The sequence below is a fragment of the Aethalodelphis obliquidens genome, unplaced genomic scaffold, assembly GCF_003676395.1.
Source record: "Aethalodelphis obliquidens isolate GAN/ISIS:26980383/991018 unplaced genomic scaffold, ASM367639v1 scaffold36, whole genome shotgun sequence".
Classification (NCBI taxonomy): domain Eukaryota; kingdom Metazoa; phylum Chordata; class Mammalia; order Artiodactyla; family Delphinidae; genus Aethalodelphis; species Aethalodelphis obliquidens.
The window spans coordinates 7687891-7709463 of NW_020837980.1; the positions used below are offsets into that span (position 1 = coordinate 7687891).

Below are 21573 nucleotides of genomic sequence, written 5' to 3' on the forward strand. Positions count from 1 at the left end.
GGACGCGCAGGCTCAGCGGCCATGGCTCACGGGCCCAGCCGCTCCGCAGCATGTGGGATCCTCCCTGACCGGGGCATGAACCCATGTCCCCTGCATCGGCAGGCGGGCTCTCAACCACTGCGCCACCAGGGAAGCCCGTGAAGGGGATTTTGTAACAAATGGATGTGAGACCAAATCCCGGCTCTGCCATCTATTGACCATATAACCTTGGAAGAGGTATTCATCTCTCTGAACTTCCACTTCCTCATTTGGGAAAATGGGGAGACTCCCATCTTCCAGAGCTGAGGTGAAAGAACCTGTGTGAAGGCTACTGAACCTCATAAACAGTAAGTGTTTCTGCTTTTCTGCTCTCTGCTTTTCTGCTTTCAGCTCTATCTCGACTCTGTCCTTCCTGAATTAGAGACAGCCATGAAGATGATGCTATCAATGTGTGGAGTCTACACATTCCCAAATGATCCTCCGTTTTTGTTTTTTTTTTAAGAAGATGTTGGGGGTAGGAGTTTATTAATTAATTAATTTATTTTTGCTGTGTTGGGTCTTCGTTTCTGTGCAAGGGCTTTCTCTAGTTGTGGCAAGCAGGGGCCACTCCTCATCGCGGTGCGCGGGCCTCTCACTGTCGTGGCCTCTCTTGTTGCAGAGCACAGGCTCCAGACGCGCAGGCTCAGTAGTTGTGGCTCTCGGGCGTACTTGCTCCGCGGCATGTGGGATCCTCCCAGACCAGGGCTCGAACCCGTGTCCCCTGCATCAGCAGGCAGATTCTCAACCACTGCGCCACCAGGGAAGCCCTGATCCTCCCTTTTTACAACAGAGAATTTCAAACATTTATAGAAAAAATAAACAAACCCCCAGTACCCATTACCTAGCTTCAACTATTACAAGTCACTTCCATCATTTTCATCCACAACTCCATCCACTCCCTACCCTCTGTATTATTTTGAAGCAAATCTAGACATCATATCATTTTATCTCTAAATGTGTCAGTATGTATTTCTAAACAACAAGGAATCTTGTTTAAAAAATACAATCATAATACCGTGATACACCATAAATATTTAACATTTATTCCTAATATCATTAAATACCCAGAGTACTTAAATTTCCAATGTCACGCACTTTTTACAGTTTGCTTGAATTAGGTTATAACTTATATCCACAAATGACAAAGGGTGTCTTTTAAATCTCTTGATCTATTAGCTAACGTGCTTTTCTGTTCTCTGTATTTTATGTAAGTTAGAGGATTCATCAGATTCAGGTTGATTTTGTTATTGTTGCTACGGTTATTACCTATAACAGCCACATGAACACACCAAGTGGTATTGCCATTGATGATGTAATTTTTCCAAACTGATGAAAAATTATTGGAAAAGGTCTGAACAAACCAATCTATAACCTTCCCTCAATGTAAGTAATTGTGTACAAAATAATTAAAAGTGTACAAAAATATTTTGCATTTATATGTAATATGGAGCTAGGCTTTAGGCTCAAATAATTATAAACTATTTTTCATCTACATGAATGTCTGGCAAGTCATGTGGTATGTGGGAAAATTCTTTGCCAAGTAGGATTATCTGCCACATTTCAGAAAATCTAGCATTTCTGGATCCTGTCTGCTAAATGCCAGTTAGCACCCCACCAAATCTTTATGACTACTATTAATGTCCCTTCATATTTACAAAATTCCCGCTATGATTCACTTCAACTCCTTTTGAAAACCACTGGCTTAGTTTGAGAAGCAGTAAAAGAGGAAATTGATTTTAATTGCATATATGCTCTAATTTGGAGAAGGGAAATAAGGAAAATATCCTGTGTGGGAAATAACTATTGAAACGTTCACAATTTCAAAGCTTTTCAAAGTTTTTCTCAGTTGACAGAATTTTGTTTCTCCAAACTATGCTGGAAAATGTGGATAGGTGCTCTGATAAAACAAATGAGGTCATAATGACATCATGCTAACATATGTGGTTCAAGTACAGAAATTTTTACAGCTAGGAAACCATCCAGACAGGTAGATTTAGGGAAACTGGGACAGTGGCACGAAATAATAAATCCATTTTTAATTCTTTTCTAAACATAAGTGTAAATTTATAAATCTCTTTATGCTGTATTTATGCAAGTGGCCTATAATGCTGATAAGGAATTTCTCTTTATCTCTGAGATGCAGAAAATAGTCAAATGTTTACTCTCCTCTCGTTTACTTGCCTCATTATGTGATATACTTCTTGCCTTTTTCTTTTATTAAAAGAGTTACTTTCTTCATTGTCCTTTGTATTTAAATACTGTTCATCATTCCAAGATGGAAGCCATTTTCCTTTTTTTTTAAGATATACATCTATATATTTTATGTTTTTTTAACATCTTTATTGGAGTATAATTGCTTTACAATGGTGTGTTAGTTTCTGCTTTATAACAAAGTGAATCAGCCATACATATACATATATCCCCATATCCCCTCCCTCTTGCCTCTCCCTCCCACCCTGCCTATCCCACCCCTATAGGTGATCACAAAGCACCGAGCTGATCTCCCTATGCTACGTGGCTGTTTCCCACTAGCTATCAATTTTACATTTGGTAGTGTATATATGTCCATGCTACTCTCTCATTTCGTCCTGGCTTACCCTTCCCCCTCCCCGTGTCCTCAAGTCCATTCTCTAGTAGGTCTGCGTCTTTACTCCTGTCCTGCCCTTAGGTTCTTCATGACCATTTTTTTTTTTTAGATTCCATATATATGTGTTAGCATATGGTATTTGTTTTTCTCTTTCTGACTTACTTTACTCTGTAGGACAGACTCTAGGTCCATCCACCTCACTGCAAATAACTCGATTTCATTTCTTTTTATGGCTGAGTAATATTCCATTGTATATGTATGCCACACCTTCTTTATCCATTCATCTGTCGATGGACACTTAGGTTGCTTCCATGTCCTGGCTATTGTAAATATAGCTGCAATGAACATTGTGGTACATGACTCTTTTTGAGTTATGGTTTTCTCAGGGTATATGCCCAGTAGAGGGATTGCTGTGTCATATGGTAGATCTATTTTTAGTTTTTTGGAAGCCATTTTCTAATCTAAATTGGAAGATATTTTATCATTATTCCTTGAAGTGGGAATTATTTGTTCATAGTAACTTGCTGGTTCCTGGTACACAGTAGATGCTTATTTAAATATTTATTGAATGAACTTACTCATCCAGTAATCATCATCATTCTATATCTTATTACTGTGTACAATCATTTACTTTCATACGGGTTAATTTTATTCCCATGCCATTATTATCATGACACAAGATAGAATCTGAATTAAGTGATTTCTTCTAAATCATATTGCTGGTGTAACTAGAAGAATTTAGAACTCCTGGCTTTGATTTCACTGTTTCTACCAATAGGTTTCTTTTCGCCTTAAAATATATAAGTTTTCTGTTCCTGCTGCCTAGCTGTTGCCATGTGCTCAAAGAGCATTTGTCAAAACAAAACAAACAAAAAGACAAAAAACAGTGGTTAACTCCCCCAATATTTGCATACTAGCCTTAATCCTAAGAAATCCAAAATAGGATATCAAACATTTTGATGGCAAAGTTTGTCTGGTAGGATAAACAGCTCTCTTAAAGGCAAATTACTCTTATTTGATGTCTGCAAACTGCAAAGCAGGTGCAGCATTAACATAGTAATTGTTCAGAGACTGGAACTTTGTAACTATGGAGACATTACTTCACAGTGTTCTAACAGGTGGTGTTGGCCAGATGTGAAATTTGTAATCATAAAGGTAGCTTTGCTGGCTTACTGCACTGACTCTTGAGTTGCTTCCAGTGAGTGCTACACACCTTCATCTTGATGTGTTTAATATTTTTAGCCAATATCAGTATTGGCTATATCAGTATTGGCTATATCAGTGCTTACATATTCATATTAGAATCCTGGTTCTGGCCCCAGCTTGGTTAAGAAATCATGAAGTCTGGCAGGTGCTTTAAGGTAGTTAGATTAACAAGTGAGGTCACTCAAAAAAGAAAATCTGCCTTGAAACTCAGCTCTATTCACTGACTAATGTCATGATTTGTTTTCCCAGAAAAGAAAAGAGACTTCTCTTCCAGCCAAGATGAAAGACACACAAGCCACTCAGGAAATTTCGGCGGTCCCGCAGAGTGAAGTCCATGAGCAGGAAAATAAAATGGAAAATCAAGCGCAGTAAGAAAGGCACAAATGAGTTTTAGAAGTTGAGGTTGGAGTATTTGACCTCTTTGTTTCAAAACAGCTTATAAAAAGTTAGAACTAGAATCGAGTCTACAAATTTCCTAAAATTAATTAATGATAACATACAATTTCCCCAACCACTGTTTTATAAGGTATAGTCTTTGAGTAATGTAAAAATTCACCTAGACAGATCTCCACCATATCAGACCTGGTTGAGATTCCAAAGCTCATATCTAGCATGTTAATTGTTTCTTTAAGGTAATTGGCAGACAGTTTCTTTAAAACTACTTTCTTAACCTGGGGACAGAGAACTGCTAGAGAATTTTGGTTTGGGAAATGTCTGTGAGGATGTTAAATAAAAGCTACAGCTCTCTTTTTACTACTAATGTAAATCATTCTATCAAATAAAGCATTAGCATTGGTTTTCCAGTGTTTTCTAGAAAATGACCTCTAATATTGAACATACACAGTTTAAGGCTAATGTTACTTTAGATCTAGATGCCCTGTGTTTACTGATCAGTTCAAGTCTATTTTTTTTTTTTTTTTGTGGTACGTGGGCCTCTCACTGTTGTGGCCTCTCCCACTGTGGAGCACAGGCTCCAGATGCGCAGGTTCAGCAGCCATGGCTCACAGGCCCAGCCGCTCCACGGCATGTGGGATCTTCCCAGACCGGGGCACGAACCCGGGTGCCCTGCATCGGCAGGCGGACTCTCAACCACTGCGCCACCAGGGAAGCCCTCAAGTCTATTTCTTTAAAGTGTTTTTATTAGTTATCTGTTACACATATTAGTGTATATATGTCAATCCCAATCTCCCAATTCATCCCACCACCACCACAATCCCCACCCCCCGCTTTCCCCCCTGGGTGTCCATGCATTTGTTCTCTACATCTGTGTTTCTATTTCTGCCTTGCAAACTAGTTCATCTGTACCATTTTTCTAGATTCCACATATATGCGTTAATATACAATATTTGTTTTTCTCTTTCTGACTTACTTCACTCTATATGACAGTCTCTAGGTCCAACCACGTCTCTACAAATGACTGAATTTCGTTCCTTTTTATGGCTGAGTAATATTCTATTGTATATGTGTGCCACATCTTCTTTATCCATTCATCTGTCGATGGGCATTTAGGTTGTTTCCATGACCTAACTATTGTAAATAGTTGTGCATTGAACGTTGGGGTGCATATGTCTTTTTGAATTATGGTTTTCTCTGGGTATATGCCCAGTAGTGGGATTGCTGGGTTGTATGGTAATTATAATTTTAGTTTTTTAAGGACCCTTCATACTGTTCTCCATAGTGGCTGTATCAGTTTACATTCCCACCAACAGTGCAAGAGGGTTCCCTTTTCTCCACACCCTCTCCAGCATTTGTGGTTTGTAAATTTTCTGGTGATACCCATTCTAACCAGTGTGAGGTGATACCTCATTGTAGTTCTGATTTGCATTTCTCTAATAATTAGTGATGTTGAGCAGCTTTTCATGTGCCTATTGGCCATCTGTATGTCTTCTTTGGAGAAATGTCTATTTAGGCCTCCTGTCCATTTTTTGACTGGGTTGTTTGTTGTTTTTAATATTGGGCTCCATGAGCTGTTTATATATTTTGGAGATTAATCCTCTGTCTGTTGATATATTTGCAAATATTTTCTCCCACTCTGAGGCTTGGCTTTTCGTCTTATTTATAGTTTCCTTTGCTGTCCGAAAGCTTTTAAGTTTCATTAGGTCCCATTTGTTTATTTTTGCTTTCATTTCCATTACTCTAGGAGGTGGGTCAAAAAAGATCTTGGTGTGATTTATGTCAAAGAGTGTTCTTCCTATGTTGTCCTCTAAGAGTTTTATAGTGTCTGATCTTACATTTAGGTCTTTAATCCATTTGGAGTTTGTTTTGTGTATGGTGTTAGGGAGTGTTATAATTGCATTCTTTTACATGTAGCTGTCCAGTTTTCCCAGCACCACTTATTGAAGAGACCATCTTTTCTCCATTGTATATCCTTGCCTCTTTGTTTTAGATTAGTTGACCATAGGTGTGTGGGTTTATCTCTGGGATTTCTACCCTGTTCTATTGATCTCTATTTGTGTTTTTCTGCCAGTACCATATTGTCTTGATTACTGTAGCTTTGTAGTATAGTCTGAAGTCAGGGAGACTGATACTTCCAGCTCCATTTTTTTTTTCTCAAGATTGCTTTAGCTATACGGGGTCTTTTGTGTCTAGAAGATGTTTTGTTCTAGTTCTGTAAAAAATGCCAGTGGTAATTTGATAGGGATTGCATTGACTCTGAAGATTGCTTTGGGTAGTATAGTCATTTTCACTATATTGATCCTTCCAATCCACAAACATGGTATATCTCCATATGTTTGTGTAATCTTTGGTTTTTTCATCAGTGTCTTATAGTTTTCTCAGAACAGGTCTTTTACCACCTTAGGTAGGTTTATTCCTAGGTATTTTATTCTTTTTGTAGCAATGGTGAATGGGATTGTTTCCTTAATTTCTCTTTCTGATCTTTCGTTGTTAGTGTATAGGAATGCAAGATATTTCTTTGCATTAATTTTGTATCCTGCAACTTTACCAAATTCATTGATTAGCTCTAGTAGTTTTCTGGTGGCATCTTTAGGATTCTATTTATATAGTATCATGTCATCTGCAAACAGTGACAGTTTTACTTCTTCTTTCCAGTTTGTATTCTTTTTATTTCCTTTTCCTCTCTGATTTCCATGGCTAGGACTTCCAAAACTATGTTGAATAATAGTGGCAAGAGTGGATGTCCTTGTGTTGTTCCTGATCTTAGAGAAAATGCTTTCAGTTTTTCACCATTGAGAATGATGTTTGCTGTGGGTTTGTCATAAATGGCCTTTATTATATTGAGGTAGGTTCCCTCTATGCAAACTTTCTGGAGAGTTTTTATCATAAATTGGTGTTGAATTTTGTCAAAAGCTTTTTCTGCATCTATGGAGATGATCATATGGTTTTTATTCTTTGATTTGTTAATATGGTGTATCACATTGATTCATTTGAGTATATTGAAGGATCCTTGCCTCCCTTGGATAAATCCCACTAGACCATGGTGTATGATCCTGTTAATGTGTCATTGGACTCTGTTTGCTACTATTTTGCTGAGGATTTTTGCATCTATATTCATCAGTGATATTGGTCTGTAATTTTCTTTTTTGTAGTATATTTGTCTGGTTTCGGTATCAGAGTGATGGTGGCCTTGTAGAATGAGTTTGGGAGTGTTCCTTCTTCTGCAAATTTTGGAAGAGTTTGAGAAGCATTGGTGTTAGCTCTTCTCTAAATGTTTGACAAAATTCACCTGTGAAGCCATCTGGTACTGGACTTTGGTTTGTTGGAAGATTTTTAATCACAGTTTCAATTTCATTACTTGTGATTTGTCTGTTCATATTTTCTTTTTCTTCCTGGTTTAGTCTTGGAAAATTATACCTTTCTAAGAATTTGTCCATTTCTTCCAGGTTGTCCATTTTATTGGCATAGAGTTGCTTGTAGTAGTCTCTTATGATATTTTGTATTTCTGTGGTGTCTGTTGTAACTTCTTTTTAATTTCTAATTTTATTGGTTTCAATCCTCTCCCTCTGTTTCTTCATGAGTCTGGCTAAAGTTTTATCAATCTTGTTTATCTTCTCAGAGAACCAACTTTTAGTTTTATTGATATTTGCTATTGTTTTCTTTGTTTCTATTTCACTTATTTCTGCTCTGATCTTTATGATTTCTTTCCTTCTACTAACTTTAGTTTTGTTTGTTCTTCTTTCTCTAGTTCCTTTAGGTGTAAGTTCAGATTGTTTATTTGAGATGTTTCTTGTTTCTTGCGGTAGGCTTTTATTGCTATAAACTTCCCTGTTAGAACTGCTTTTGCTGCATCCCATAGGTTTTGGATCATCGTGTTTTCATTGTCATTTGTCTCTAGGTATTTTTTGATTTCCTCTTTGATTTCTTCGGTGATCTCTTGGTTATTTAGTAATGTATTGTTTAGCCTCCATGTGTTTGTGTTTTTTACATTTTTTCCCTGTAATTGATTTCTAATCTCATAGCGTTTTGGTTGGAAAAGATGCTTGATATGATTTCAATTTTCTTAAATTTACCGAGGCTTGATTTGTGACCCAAGATGTGATTTATCCTGGAGAATGTTCCATGTGCACTTGAGAAGAAAGTGTCATCTGCTGTTTTTGGATGGAATGTCCTATAAGTATCAATTAAATCTATCTGGTTTATTGTGTCATTTACAGCTTGTGTTTCCTTATTAATTTTCTCTTTGGATGATCTGTCCACTGGTGTAATGAGGTGTTAAAGTCCCCCACTAGTATTGTGTTACTGTCAGTTTCTTCTTTTATAGCTGGTAGAGTTTGCCTTATGTATTAGGGTGCTCCTATGTTGGGTGCATATATATTTATAACTTTTATATCTACTTCTTGGATTGATCCCTTGATCATTATGTGTGTCCTTCCTTGTCTCTTGTAACATTCTTTATTTTAAAGTCTATTTTATCTGATATGAGTATTGCTACTCCAGCTTTCTTTTGATTTCCATTTGCATGGAATATCTTTTTCCATCCCCTCAATTTCAGTCTGTATGTGTCCCTAGGTCTGAAGTGGGTCTCTTGTAGACAGCATATAGATGGGTCTTGGTTTTGTATCCATTCAGCAAGCCTGGGTCTTTTGGTTGGAACATTTAATCCATTCATATTTAAGGTAATTATCGCTATGTATGTTCCTATTACCATTTTCTTAATTGTTTTGGTTTTGTTTTTGTAGGTCCTTTTCTTCTCTTGTGTTTCCCACTTAGAGAAGTTCCTTTAGCATTTGTTGTAGAGCTGGCTTGGTGGTGCTGAATTCTCTTAGCTCTTGCTTGTTTGTAAAGCTTTTGATTTCTCTATCGAGTCTGAATTGAGATCCTCTCTGGGTATAGTAATCTTGGTTGTAAGTTCTTCCCTTTCATCACCTTAAATATATCATACCACTCCCTTCTGGCTTGCAGAGTTTCTGCTGATAAATCACCTATTAACCTTATGGGAGTTCCCTTGTGTGTTATTTGTCATTTTTCCCTTGTTGCTTTTAATAATTTTTCTTTGTCTTTAATTTTTGTCAATTTGATTACTATGTGTCTCAGCATGTTTCTCCTTGGCTTTATCCTGCCTCAGATTCTCTGTGCTTCCTGGACTTGGGTGGTTATTTCTTTTCCCATGTTAGGGAAGTTTTCGACTATAATCTCTTCAAGTATTTTCTTGGTTCCTTTCTCTCACTCTTCTCTTTCTGGGACCCCTATAATGTGAATGTTGGTGCATTTAATGTTGTCCCAGAGGTCTCTTACGCTGTCTTCATTTCTTTTCATTCTTTTTTCTTTATTCTGTTCCTCAGCAGTGAATTCCACCATTCTGTCCTCCAGGTCACTTATCCATTTTTCTGCCTCAGTTATTCTGCTATTGTTTACTTCTAGTGTATTTTTCATTTCAGTTATTGTATTGTTCATCTCTCTTTGTTCTTTAATTCTTCTAGGTGTTTGTTCTTTAACTCTTCTTGGTTTTTGTTAAACATTTCTTGCATCTTCTCGATCTTTGCCTCCATTCTTCTCTGTGGTCCTGGATCATCTTCACTATCATTATTGTGAATTCTTTTTCTAGAAGATTGCCTATCTCCACTTCATTTAGTTGTTTTCCTGCGTTTTTATCTTTTTCCTTCATCTGGTACATAGCCCTCTGCCTTTTCATCTTGTCTATCTTTCTGTGAATGCGGTTTTTGTTCCACAGGCTGCAGGATTGTAGTTCTTCTTGCTTTTGCTGTCTTCCCTCTGGTGGATGAGGCTATCTAAGAGGCTTGTGCAAGTTTCCTCATGGGAAGGACTTGTGGTGGGTAGAGCTGGGTGTTGTTCTGGTGGGCAGAGCTCAGTAAAATTTTAATCCCCTTGTCTGCTGATGGGTAGGGCTGTTGGTTCCCTTCCTGTTGGTTGTTTGGCCTGAGGCGACCCAGTACTGGAGCCTACCCAGGCTCTTTGGTGTGGCTAATGGTGGACTTTGGGAGGGCTCATGGCAAGGAGTACTTCCCAGAACTTCTGCTGCCAGTGTCCTTGTCCCCTTGGTGAGCCACAGCCAATCCCTGCCTCTGCAGGACACCCTCCAACACTAGCAGGTTGGTCTGCTTCAGTCTCCTATGGGGTCACTTCTCCTTCTCCCTGGGTCCTGATGTGCACACTACTTTGTGTGTGCCCTCCAAGAGTGGAGTCTCTGTTTCCCACAGTCCTGTCCAAGTCCTGCAATCAAATCCCACTAGCCTTCAATGTCTGATTCTCTGGGAATTCCTCCTCCCATTGCCAGACCCCCAGGTTGGGAAGCCTGACTTGGTGCTCAGAACCTTCACTCCAGAGGGTGGACTCCTGTGGTGTAATTGTTCTGCAGTTTGTGAGTCACCCACCCAGTGGTTATGGATTTTGATTTTATTGTGATTGCACCCCTCCTACTGTCTCATCGAGGCTTCTCCTTTGTCTTTGGATGTGGGGTATCTTTTTTGGTGAGTTCCAGTGTCTTCCTGTCGATGATTTTTCAGCAGTTAGTTATGATTCTGGTGCTCTCGCAAGAGGGAGTGAGCTCACGTCCTTCTACTCTGCCATCTTGAACCAATCTCCCTCAAGTCTATTTTTTAAATATTTGTTCTTAGAGGTCATCTGAGAAATAACTGTTGTCAGTATTACCAATGCAGCGTTGAAATAACATTGAAATGCTGGAATTGAACTTTTATAACTGCCTCTGGTTTAGTGCTAATCAATTACAGAGGGAGCAAAATAGCAAGTAAGGGCTTGGAAAATTCCACATGGGAAAGGGAAACCTCACTAAGCACTAGGAAGAAAATCTCTCATCTTCCAAAAGGAGTCTAATAGGTGGGTTAGTGCAGGGCTCAGACAATGGGCTACATCACGCTCATCTCTTCCTGAAATGTTTCAGCTCTTCCAACGGTGTGTGCTGCCATTAGAAATTTCTTATTCAACTACAAAAACAAGAATCCCCTGTGGCCCTAAACTGAAGTTCTTTGATCACAACATTTGCAAAGGCTTATTGGGAATCTTTTGTGGAATTAAATTTATTTGGAAATGCTATTGTTTTACCAGTGGAAGAAAAAAATTCAGAGCTTATAAAATGAACATGCTGAAAAGATGTAGCCAGTTGTCTGTAATGAAACCCAGATGTAAGGAACTTTGAAAGAGAAAGGTCCTTTTCCTGCTTATTCTAGATAGTGTCAGGGAAAAATTATGTCATATGATCTGTCTCAGTTTAGACAGAGATGAAATATTTGTCATTTGACAATAGACCTCTGTAGTCTCCTTTTCGTTACCACCACAGTCATACTCAAGAGCATATCTTCATGGGTTAGAGGTTTTTGACAAAGATGAGTGGTTGGGTAGTCGGTAGAATGGCACGTGCTCAAGCTTGATAAGCTCTGGGCTAATAATAATGCCGTTTCCAAAGCCAATGCCATTTAATTATTTTTAAAAATTGCCTGAGATATCTGTACCTTGTGAGAGGCACACTTAGAGAATTCTGATTTTGAATACAGAGCTCTCCAGATATAATATTTCTGATGAAGGAACTTACAAATTATAGAACAAAACGATTGTGAATACCTCCTGGTAAACAAAGAGATTGAGAGTAACATCAGCAAGATGGCAGATTAGGAAGCTTCAGGCCCTTGTTCCGTTATGGAAAGATTTGGAAAAACAAAAACAAAGAACAGAAGACTGGCTAAAATAACATTATAGGAACTCTGGAAAACAAAGAGATCAAAATAGAGACAGTGCTTGGAGGCAAAACACTTAGTTCCTGACTTATAGTGGATAGACGTTTGGCCCCCAGGAAGGCAGGGCTTGGGCTGGCCAAGTGTCTGGTTTTCAGAGAGCTAAAGGGTTGGACCCCAGGACTTTGTTCACAATTCAAGCATTAAACACACACACATTCACACACACATGGATTGCTTTGAAGTTACTAAGAAGAGCCTCAACGTGACTCATAAAATGCAGTTGTCATAAGCCTTTTCATGAGGTACTCCCTGAGAATATTGTTTTACTTGTAAAATAAGTGTACTGTAGTTTAGGGATTTTGTTTAAATGCTTGCACACTATACTTTTACATATATAAAAAAGAAAGAAAGGAAAATCTTTATTCATGTAGTAGGATTTACTTACAAAAATAATACTTGGAAAGTAAGTCTTTCTTCACCCTCTTTTGTGCTAGTCCCTTCAGCATTCACACATACACATACACAGATACACACAGACATACACATGTGAGCTGTATTTATAGTTATTAATTTGTAAAGTGCATTTGAAAGCACATATTAACTCTAGAATCTTTATAAATACAGAAAAATTAGTTAAGCAGCAGGAGAAATTAAAGGAAAAAGTATAGTAAACTATTACATATTAAACAGAAATGATAATCATGTTTTTCATGTTAATGGAAAGGGGAAATATAATAAGTGATAAAAGTGGGATATAAATGGTTTATAGAGTCTCAATTTTGAGTGAAAAAAATGCATTAGGGCTTCCCTGGTGGCGCAGTGGTTGAGAGTCCGCCTGCTGATGCAGGGGACATGGGTTCGTGCCCCGGTCTGGGATGATCCCACATGCCGCGGAGCGGCTGGGCCCGTGAGCCATGGCCACTGAGCCTGCGCATCTGGAGCCTGTGCTCCGCAACGGGAGAGGCCACAACAGTGAGAGGCCCGCGTACCGCAAAAAAAAAAAACAAAAAAAAAAAACAATGCATTAAAAGGCCTGGAAGGAAAAAATATTGAATCACTATGTTGTACACCTGAAATTAATATAATATTGTAAATCACTATATTTCAATAAAAAATTTATTAAAAAAATTTAATAAAATATAAAAAGCATGGCAGGAAATGGTAAAATTTTTAGTTGGTGGAATATAGTAATTTTTATTTTCTTCTTTCAGCATTTACACTTTTGCAAAACTATCTGAAGTAGGAGTTTATTGATTTTTAAATAGAAAAGAGAAAAGCATGACTTGACACTAAAGTGTTTTATGTAGATTGTTAAAACTAGAAATATAAGATGTTCTTGCGCTTGTGTTAGATGCATAATATCTTTGAAAAGCAAAATCCTGAGTAATAATGATAATTAATGCTTCTTGTGCTCACAGTCTATCATTTTGTCTTTCTCACTTTGTTTATTATACTAATTTTTGTACACAGAATTGAAGACACATGTGACAATCTCCCAAAGACACAGCGATCTGTAGTACATTTTTTTCCAACGTCAACGGATTCAGATACCACTACACTGCCATGTTCATGGTCATTATCCAATGAAATACCTCTCAGTTACTATCTGTCCAGCCCTCAAGTTAGTGGAGTAACTTTTTCAACAATTGGACCAAAGCCTCTTAAACCTGCTCTAGTGAGCCATTCCCAATCAGAAGACAGCTTGGGTAAGCAAAACATGTACCAAGTGTTTTAGACTACTTTTAAAGCATATAGTTCAATAGAGTCTTTATGTGCCTAGAAGCCAGAATGATGTTTTATTATTTGTCTCCAATAATACTAACTTCTTAATCTCATATGCAGAATAACTTGACTCTGCCCATCCTTGATTCTAGCCCTGGAGTCATATTCAAGTCACGTAAACATATGTGGCCAAGTACATCATCTTTGTGATTAAAATATCTTGAGTTATCATAATAATTCATGGGTTGACCACTTAGATGCTCTAGAATTGCTAAATGATTAAAAATTCTGATGTATAGCATTAACTGCTCTTCCTCTGAATGCTACCAGAAAGATTAACAATGTCTTACGTATGTTATGCTTTAGGAGACTATGGCTTAAGTAACGAAAGATGGGTAGATAAGAGAAAGAAGAAACATAAAGTAGGTAATAAAATGGTGGAGAGAAAAGGGAAAAACAATAAAGAATTTGGAGAAGAGGAAAATGAAAACAGCAGTAAAGTTTTGACAGTTGCCAACAATGCACTCAGCAGTGCTCACACCATGAGGTGTATGTTCCTCACCATGTTTAGGGAACTCTGAGGGTATGTTATCAAGGTTTACTGAAAAGACCACTGCCCTTGGAAACAGAGGACCTAGATTCAAACCCCCTTTCTAGTCCCAATAACATGGGACATTAAGTAAGGTATTTCGCATCTCTGAGTCCCATTTTCCACACCTACAAAATGGGGATTAAAATATCAGCTTCACAGGGCTATCCTAAGAATTAAATGAGATATTTATGAAAATCACCTAGCACACAGCAAGTGTGCTCAATAAAATTAGTTGTGAATCTGAATGTATCTGTAAGTACCTTCTCATAGAATAGGCTAGATTTGGGGTCTGTATTACCAGTCAACTAACAAGTTTCAAAATTGTTAACACGAATACACCCATGACTACCTGATGTCTTCATTTTCCTCTACCCTTCTGTGGACATTTACAGCCTTGCTCCTTCCTATCTACATTTCATTTTGTTCCTGGTATTTTCCTAAGCCTTTGACACAGTGTTATATAGGATTTTGATCTACTGCCATTATTGTCATATTCCCTGTGCTTCATTGTTTGTATGCCTAAGATACATTTTTTGAAGAAGCCTCCTAAATTCACAATGACCTTTAGCAATGACCAAAATCTATATGCTTAAAAGTGAAAATACACATTTTATATCTAAGGAGGTAATATTTCTCATCCTTTGGCACTGTATCATCATGGTATATGTTCTATATTTGAGTTGAACTGTGAAAGCTCCTAGTATTGAGGGGGAGGGTAACAAATATACTGGTTTCGCCTTGCAAGATGAGAGTTGTGCTGGGATGAAGTCTTCTTCAGTTACTGTAGGTTCTGACTCTGTAGATACATGGCTAAGTCTACCAAGACTTGTTGCATTTGGTTCATTTCATTTCTAGATGAGATAATAACTGGAACTAAAATCAATGTGTCTTCTTTCCTTTTAGAATACAAAGATTTTCATCCCTCAGGATGAGCTATTAAGGATGCTATATATTCTCTTCCCCCAAAGGAATTTAAAGATTAAGGAAATACTCACTTGAATGGGAATGAACTAACTTAATTCCAAATATTTCTTCTAAACAAAATACTCTGAGGAATCCTCTTTAGGAACTATATGGGTTTTTTTTCCACCTTTCACATTGCTTTGGCTTTGTTAAAGACACAAGAAGATAAAGCACACTCTAGATTGTCCTAATCCTTTGATGATTTTGGATTCAGGGTCACATTGACCAAAGTCCCTGTGCTACAATAATAGCTATCATTTATTGAGTACCTGCTAAATGCCAGATACTGTGCTAGACACTTACCTATATTATCTTCAATCCTCACATCGCCTCACACAAAGTAGTATTATCCTTATTTTATTTTGAGGAAAACTGAGAATTGGAAGGTTTAAATCATTTGGCTTAGTAAGTGACAGAGCTGGGGTACAGACGTGTCTAAATCCAAGACACATTGCTCTATCTATTTCATCATGATGCCTGTCTGTACTGTTACTCTCTCTTTGCAGATACATAATTAGATTTATCCAGCATGATTCTTTCTATGCAAAATCTTGAAACTTATTTTGTATTTGAATCTTACTACTGAGAATTTTAAAAGAGTAAGAGGTTACAAGAATCTGATTAAGCATTACTTTATCTTTTTAATAAAGTATTTTAGTTAATGAGAGGAAATTTAAGTCTTTACCTGGCAAAATACAAACCATTGGTAGGAAAGGACTCATTTGAGACTTTAATTTATGAGTAGCAATTTGGGGAGAAAAGCTAATACAAAATAGAATAAAGTTGTACTTACATATAGTGTACCAAATTTGAGAAACTCAAATGTTTTACCTACTCAAAAACTTATGATGCTTGTAGTACAACTTAATCAGTTAAATTGTAATTATGCTGATGATACAATTGATAGTTTAAGATAACTGCAGTAATCTCTAGGAATTGAGTGTCACTAAAAATAATCACTGGTTATTTTATAGACTGGTTTAAAGCTTCGAACTATCCTCACTTAGTTTGACTGTGACAGTAAAAAGTATAAAGAATATCATTTTGTAGAAGCAAAGAATAAAGATAGTAGCTTTGGTTTCTTTTAATCTTTTATTTACTTCTCTCTCTATTGTTTCCTTCTTTGGTTTCTTTGAAAGGACTCAACAACTTCAAAATTCCAAAGAAACACACTATGCCGGTGCTTGCTTCTCAGCTAGCTGTGGTTGGGGAAGGGGAAGATTATTTCCTATCTTTGTTTGGTGATTCAAAGAAACTTGTCATGCACTCATTCCCCACCAAGAAAACTTGGAAGCACTTTTCTATGATTCTTGAAGAAGTGGGCCAATCTAGATCCAGGTAAATACTCTATTTGAATTATTTAATATCTTCTATTGGGGTAGGAGTAATAAATTAGTAGGAAATAAAGTTCTAAACTGTTGTTAGATCCATGATCTCATCTAAGACCCTAAGCAATCCATTAAAATATAACTGTTTCATATTCTGGGCAGTTAAAAGGAATCAATATAACTTTCTAGGGAACCAAACAAGGAAAGTTAATTCTTCAAAGATGCCAGAGAAAACAGCACTACATAAGGCTTACCAATAAAGTTAACTCAATTATTCAAGAAAATTTTCATTATTGGCAAATCAATCAGATGGATTTAGAATTCTTTCCTATCTGTCTTGAGTTCAAGACAGAAGGAAAAAGATGGATTTATAACTTACTGATCCATTTTTATGGTTATTAGTATCTGTAGAAAAAATTGATCAGGAAGAAAGTTGATATTAGAACTAAAATAAAAGCTGACACATCTATGCATTTACTTAACCCTGTTTTTCTTGTTGCACAAACAACAGATTAAACTGTGAATTTTTAGTAATAAACACACATTTTAAAAAAATTTTATTGAAGTATAGTTGATTTGCAATGTCGTGTTAATTTCAGGTATATGGCAAAGTGACTCAGTTATACATATATATACATTCTTTTTCATATTCTTTCCATTATGATTTATCACAGGATTCTGAATATAGTTCCCTGTGCTATACAGTACAACCTTGTTGTTTATCCATCTTATGTATACTAGTTTGCATCTTCAAATCCCAAACTCCCAATTCTTCCCTCCCCCACCCCTCCTCCCCCTTGGCAACCAAAAGTCTGTTTTCTATGTCTGTGAGTTTGTTTATGTTTCATAGATATGTTCATTTGTGTCATACTTTAGATTCCACATGTAAGTGATACCATATGGTATTTGTCTTTCTCTTTCTGACTTACTTCACTTAGTATGATAATCTCTCAGTCCATCCATGTTGCTGCATATGGCATTATTTCATTCTTTTTTTATGGCTGATGTATAGATAGATAGATAGATAGATACCCCACATCTTCTATATCCGTTCATCTGTCAATGGACATTTAGGTTGTTTCCATGGCTTGGCTATTGTAAATAGTGCTGCTATGAACATTGGGGTGCATGTTTCTCTTTGAATTATAGTTTTGTCTGGATATATGCCCAGGAGTGGGATTGCTGGATTGTATGGCAACTCTATTTTTATTTTTTTGAGGTATCTTCATACTGTTTTCCGTAATGGCTGCACCAATTTACATTCCCACCAACAGTGTGTGAGGGTTCCCTTGTCTTCACACCCTCTCCAACATTGATTATTTGTAGACTTTTTAGTTACGGCCATTCTGACCGGTGTGAAGTGGTACCTCACTGCAGTTTTGATTTGCATTTCTCTAATAATTAGTGATGATGAGCATCTTTTCGTGTGCCTTTTGGCATCTATATGTCTTCTTTGGAGAAATGTATATTTACGTCTTCTGCCCATTAGTGATAAGCATATGTTGATAGAGGGTGTTTGAGGACAAAAAGAAGTTGTTAGCCAAAGTTAAGGGTCAAACGTAAAGGAAAACTTTTCCCCCTTATGTCAGATTTCCTAAAATCAACCACTTTTGCCACTTAATTGTAGTGAATACCCAAGTGTTCTCTCAACCATCTAAAAGCACTTCATCAAATTATTCATACAGTACTTACCATGTTAAAAATGATGACTTATTTTCAGCAAAACTTCAAAAAAAACTTATGAATATGGTTTTAAGAAACTTTACTCAAACAGATCATGAAGACCTTCAGGTAAGGATCAAGAGAGAAGCAAGTAAAGTAATAAGGCATTCAGAGGATAGCTTTCTTCCCAGCAGAGATGGTCTGGGAAGATTTTGTGAAGGAGTTATCATGGAAAACATCTTGGAAAGATAAGTACATTTTGGATATGCAAATTTGGAGTCTCTGAGAATATTCTAGACCATTGGTTTTCAACTCTACCCACAAAATTGAATCACCTGGGGAGCTTTTAATGTCCTGACTCTACACCAGACTCTTAGAATCAAAATTTCTAGTGGAATTGGGCATCGTATTTTGTTTTTTTGTTTTTTGTTTTAAATGCCATGGTAATTCTAATGCACAGCCAGGGCTGAACACAGGAGAAGCATAAACAAAATGAGGGAGGCAGAAAAGCTAAGATCAGATATGAGTATAAGCATGGATGTACTGAGCAGTGCATGAAGAGGTATAACAGGGTTGTAGGCGTCAGGGTTGGAGACAGATCACAGTGAGCATTGAATACCAGACGATGTAGACTTCACTATGGGCAATGGGAAGCAATGGGAAAGTTTCAGACAAAGGAGTGACAGGATTCTGATTCAGAATATTTGATCTGTGGCAATGAATATATGAATGAATGCTGGATTTTGTCAAATGCCTTTTATACATCTGTTGAGATGATCATATGATTTTTTATTTCTTAAATGTTAAAGTAGCCCCGCACTCTTAGAATAAACCTCCCTTGGTCAGAATGTTTATCTTTTTCATATATTGTTGAATTCAATTGGCTAAAATTTTGTTTCAAATTTCTGCATCTATGTTTGTGAAGAATACTGGCCTGTAGTTTTCTTTACCTGTTAATGTCTTTGTCTGCCCTGGTATCAGGGTAATACTCAACTCATTAAATGAGTTGGGATATATTCCCTCCTCCTTTACTTTCTAGAAGAGTTTGTGTAGAAGTAATATTATTTTTTCCTTAAATATTTTATAGAATTCATCAGTGAAGCCATCTGGGCCTGGAGTTATTTTGTGAGAAGGTTTTTACCTACAGATTTTACTTCTTTAAAATAGATGTCAAGATAGTCCGGTTACCTATTTCTTCTTGAGTGAACTTGAGTAGTTTGTGTCTTTCAAGGAATTTGTCCATTTCATCTAAGTTGTCAGATTTATTGTTGTAAAATTATACATAATATTCCCTTATTATCCTTTTAGTATCTGTAGAATCTGTAGTGATGTCACATTTCTTATTGCTGATAATGGCCGTATGTGTCTTCTCTCTTTTTCCTGATAAATCTTGCTCAAGAGTTATCAATTTTGTTGAGCTTCAAAGAATCAGTGTTTCATTTAATTGATTTTCTCTAATTTTTTTGCTTTGTTTTCTATTCATGGATTTCCATTCTGATCTGTATTCCCTTTCTTTTGCCTACTTCAGGTTTCATTTTTTTTTTCTAGTTTCTCAAGGTGGAAGTTGAGATCATTGATTTGAAAACATTTTCTCTTCTAATACAAGCATTTAGCACTGTAAAATTTCCCCTAACTACAGCTTTTAGCGGAATCCCACAAATTTTGATGTGTTTTATTTTCATTTTCATTCACTTCAAAATACCTTTTTTTTTTAAATTTAAGTAGAGTTGATTTACAATATTTTGTTAGTTTCAGGTGTGTAGCATAGTGATTCATTTTTTATTATATTCCATTATAGATTATTACAAGATAGTGAATTCCTTGTGTTATACAGTAAATTTTTGTTGCTTATGTATTTTAGGTGTAGTAATCTGTATCTGTTAATCCCATACTCCTAATTTGTCCCTCCCCTGCCCTCCCTCTCCCCTTGATAACCATAAGTTTGTTTTCTATATCTGTGAGTCTATTTCTGTTGTGTATATAGATTCATTTGTATTATTTTTTAGATCCCACATGTGATATATTATTTGTCTTTTCTCTGACTTACTTCACTAAGTATAAAATTCTCTTGGTCCATCCATGTTGCTGCCAATGGCAATATTTCATTCATTTTTATGCCTGAGTAATATTACATTGTGTGTGTATATATATATATATATATATATATATATATATATATATACCACATCTTCATTATCCATTCCTCTGTTGATGGACACTTGGGTTGTTTCCATCCCTTGGCTATTGTAAATAGTACTACTATGAACATTGGGGTGCATGTATCTTTTCAAATTTGAGTTTCCACATTTTCCAGATATATGCCCAGGAGTGGGATTGCTGGATCATATGGTAGCTCTATTTTTAGTTTTGAAGGAACCTCTGTACTGTCTTCCATAGTGGCTGCACCAATTTACATTCCCACCAACAGCAGGAGGGTTTTATTTTCTCCACACCCTCTCCATCATTTATGATTTGTATACTTTTTAATGATAGCCATTCTGACAGGTGTGAGGTGATTCCCCATTGTGGTTTTGATTTGCATTTCTCTAATAATTAGCGATGTTGAGCATCTTTTCATGTGTCTTCTTTGGAAAAATGTCTGTTTAGGTCTTCGCCCATTTTTGGATGTAGTTTTTTGTTTCTTCACTATTGAGTTGTATGAGCTGCTTATACATTTTGGATATTAACTTCCTGTTGGTTGCATCATTTGCAATTGTTTTCCCCCATTCCATAGGTTGTCTTTTTGTTTTGTTGATGGTTTCCTTTGCTGTGTAAAAGCTTTTAAGTTTGGTTATGTCCCATTTGTTTACTTTTGCTTTTATTTCTTTTGCCTTGGGCGACTGATCTAAGAAAATATTGCTACAACCTATATTAAATTATGTTCTGCCTATGTTCTCTTCTAGGAGTTATATGGTGTCATGTCTTACATTTAGGTCTTTAAACAATTTTGACTTTACTTTTGCATATGCTGTGAGGAAATGTTCTAATTTCATTGATTTACATCCAGCTTTAGCTGTCCAGCTTTCTCAACACCACTTGTTGAAGAGACGGTCATTTCTCCATTGTATATTCTTATTTCCTTTGTCGTACATTAATTGATAATAGGTGTGTGGGTTTATTTCTGGGCTCTCTATCTTGTTGCATTGATCCATAAGTCTGTTTTTGTGCGAATACCACAGTTTTTATTACTGCAGGTTTGTAGTACAGTCTGAAGTGTGGAAGAGTTACACTTCCAGCTTTTGTTCTTTTTCCTCAGTATTGCTTTGGCAATTCTGGGTTTTTGTGATTCCATATAAATTTTAGGATATTTGCTCTGGTTCTGAAAAAAATGTCACGGTATTTTGATAGCGATTGCATTAAATCTGTAAATTGCTTTGGGTACTATGG

The 21573-nt window shown here is 36.6% G+C and overlaps 1 protein-coding gene across 1 annotated transcript in view; it reads left to right on the forward strand.

Annotated features, from left to right (window-relative positions):
• Positions 1-3032: 3032 nt before the first annotated feature.
• Positions 3033-21573, forward strand: part of LMNTD1 (lamin tail domain containing 1) — a 57321-nt gene continuing 38780 nt past the window's right edge. Inside the window, exons 1-3 of the mRNA XM_027129413.1 lie at positions 3033-4179; positions 13390-13625; positions 16336-16534. Coding sequence (XP_026985214.1) covers positions 4091-4179; positions 13390-13625; positions 16336-16534 — 524 coding nt within the window. The 5' untranslated portion in view covers positions 3033-4090. The remainder of the gene's footprint in view (positions 4180-13389; positions 13626-16335; positions 16535-21573) is intronic.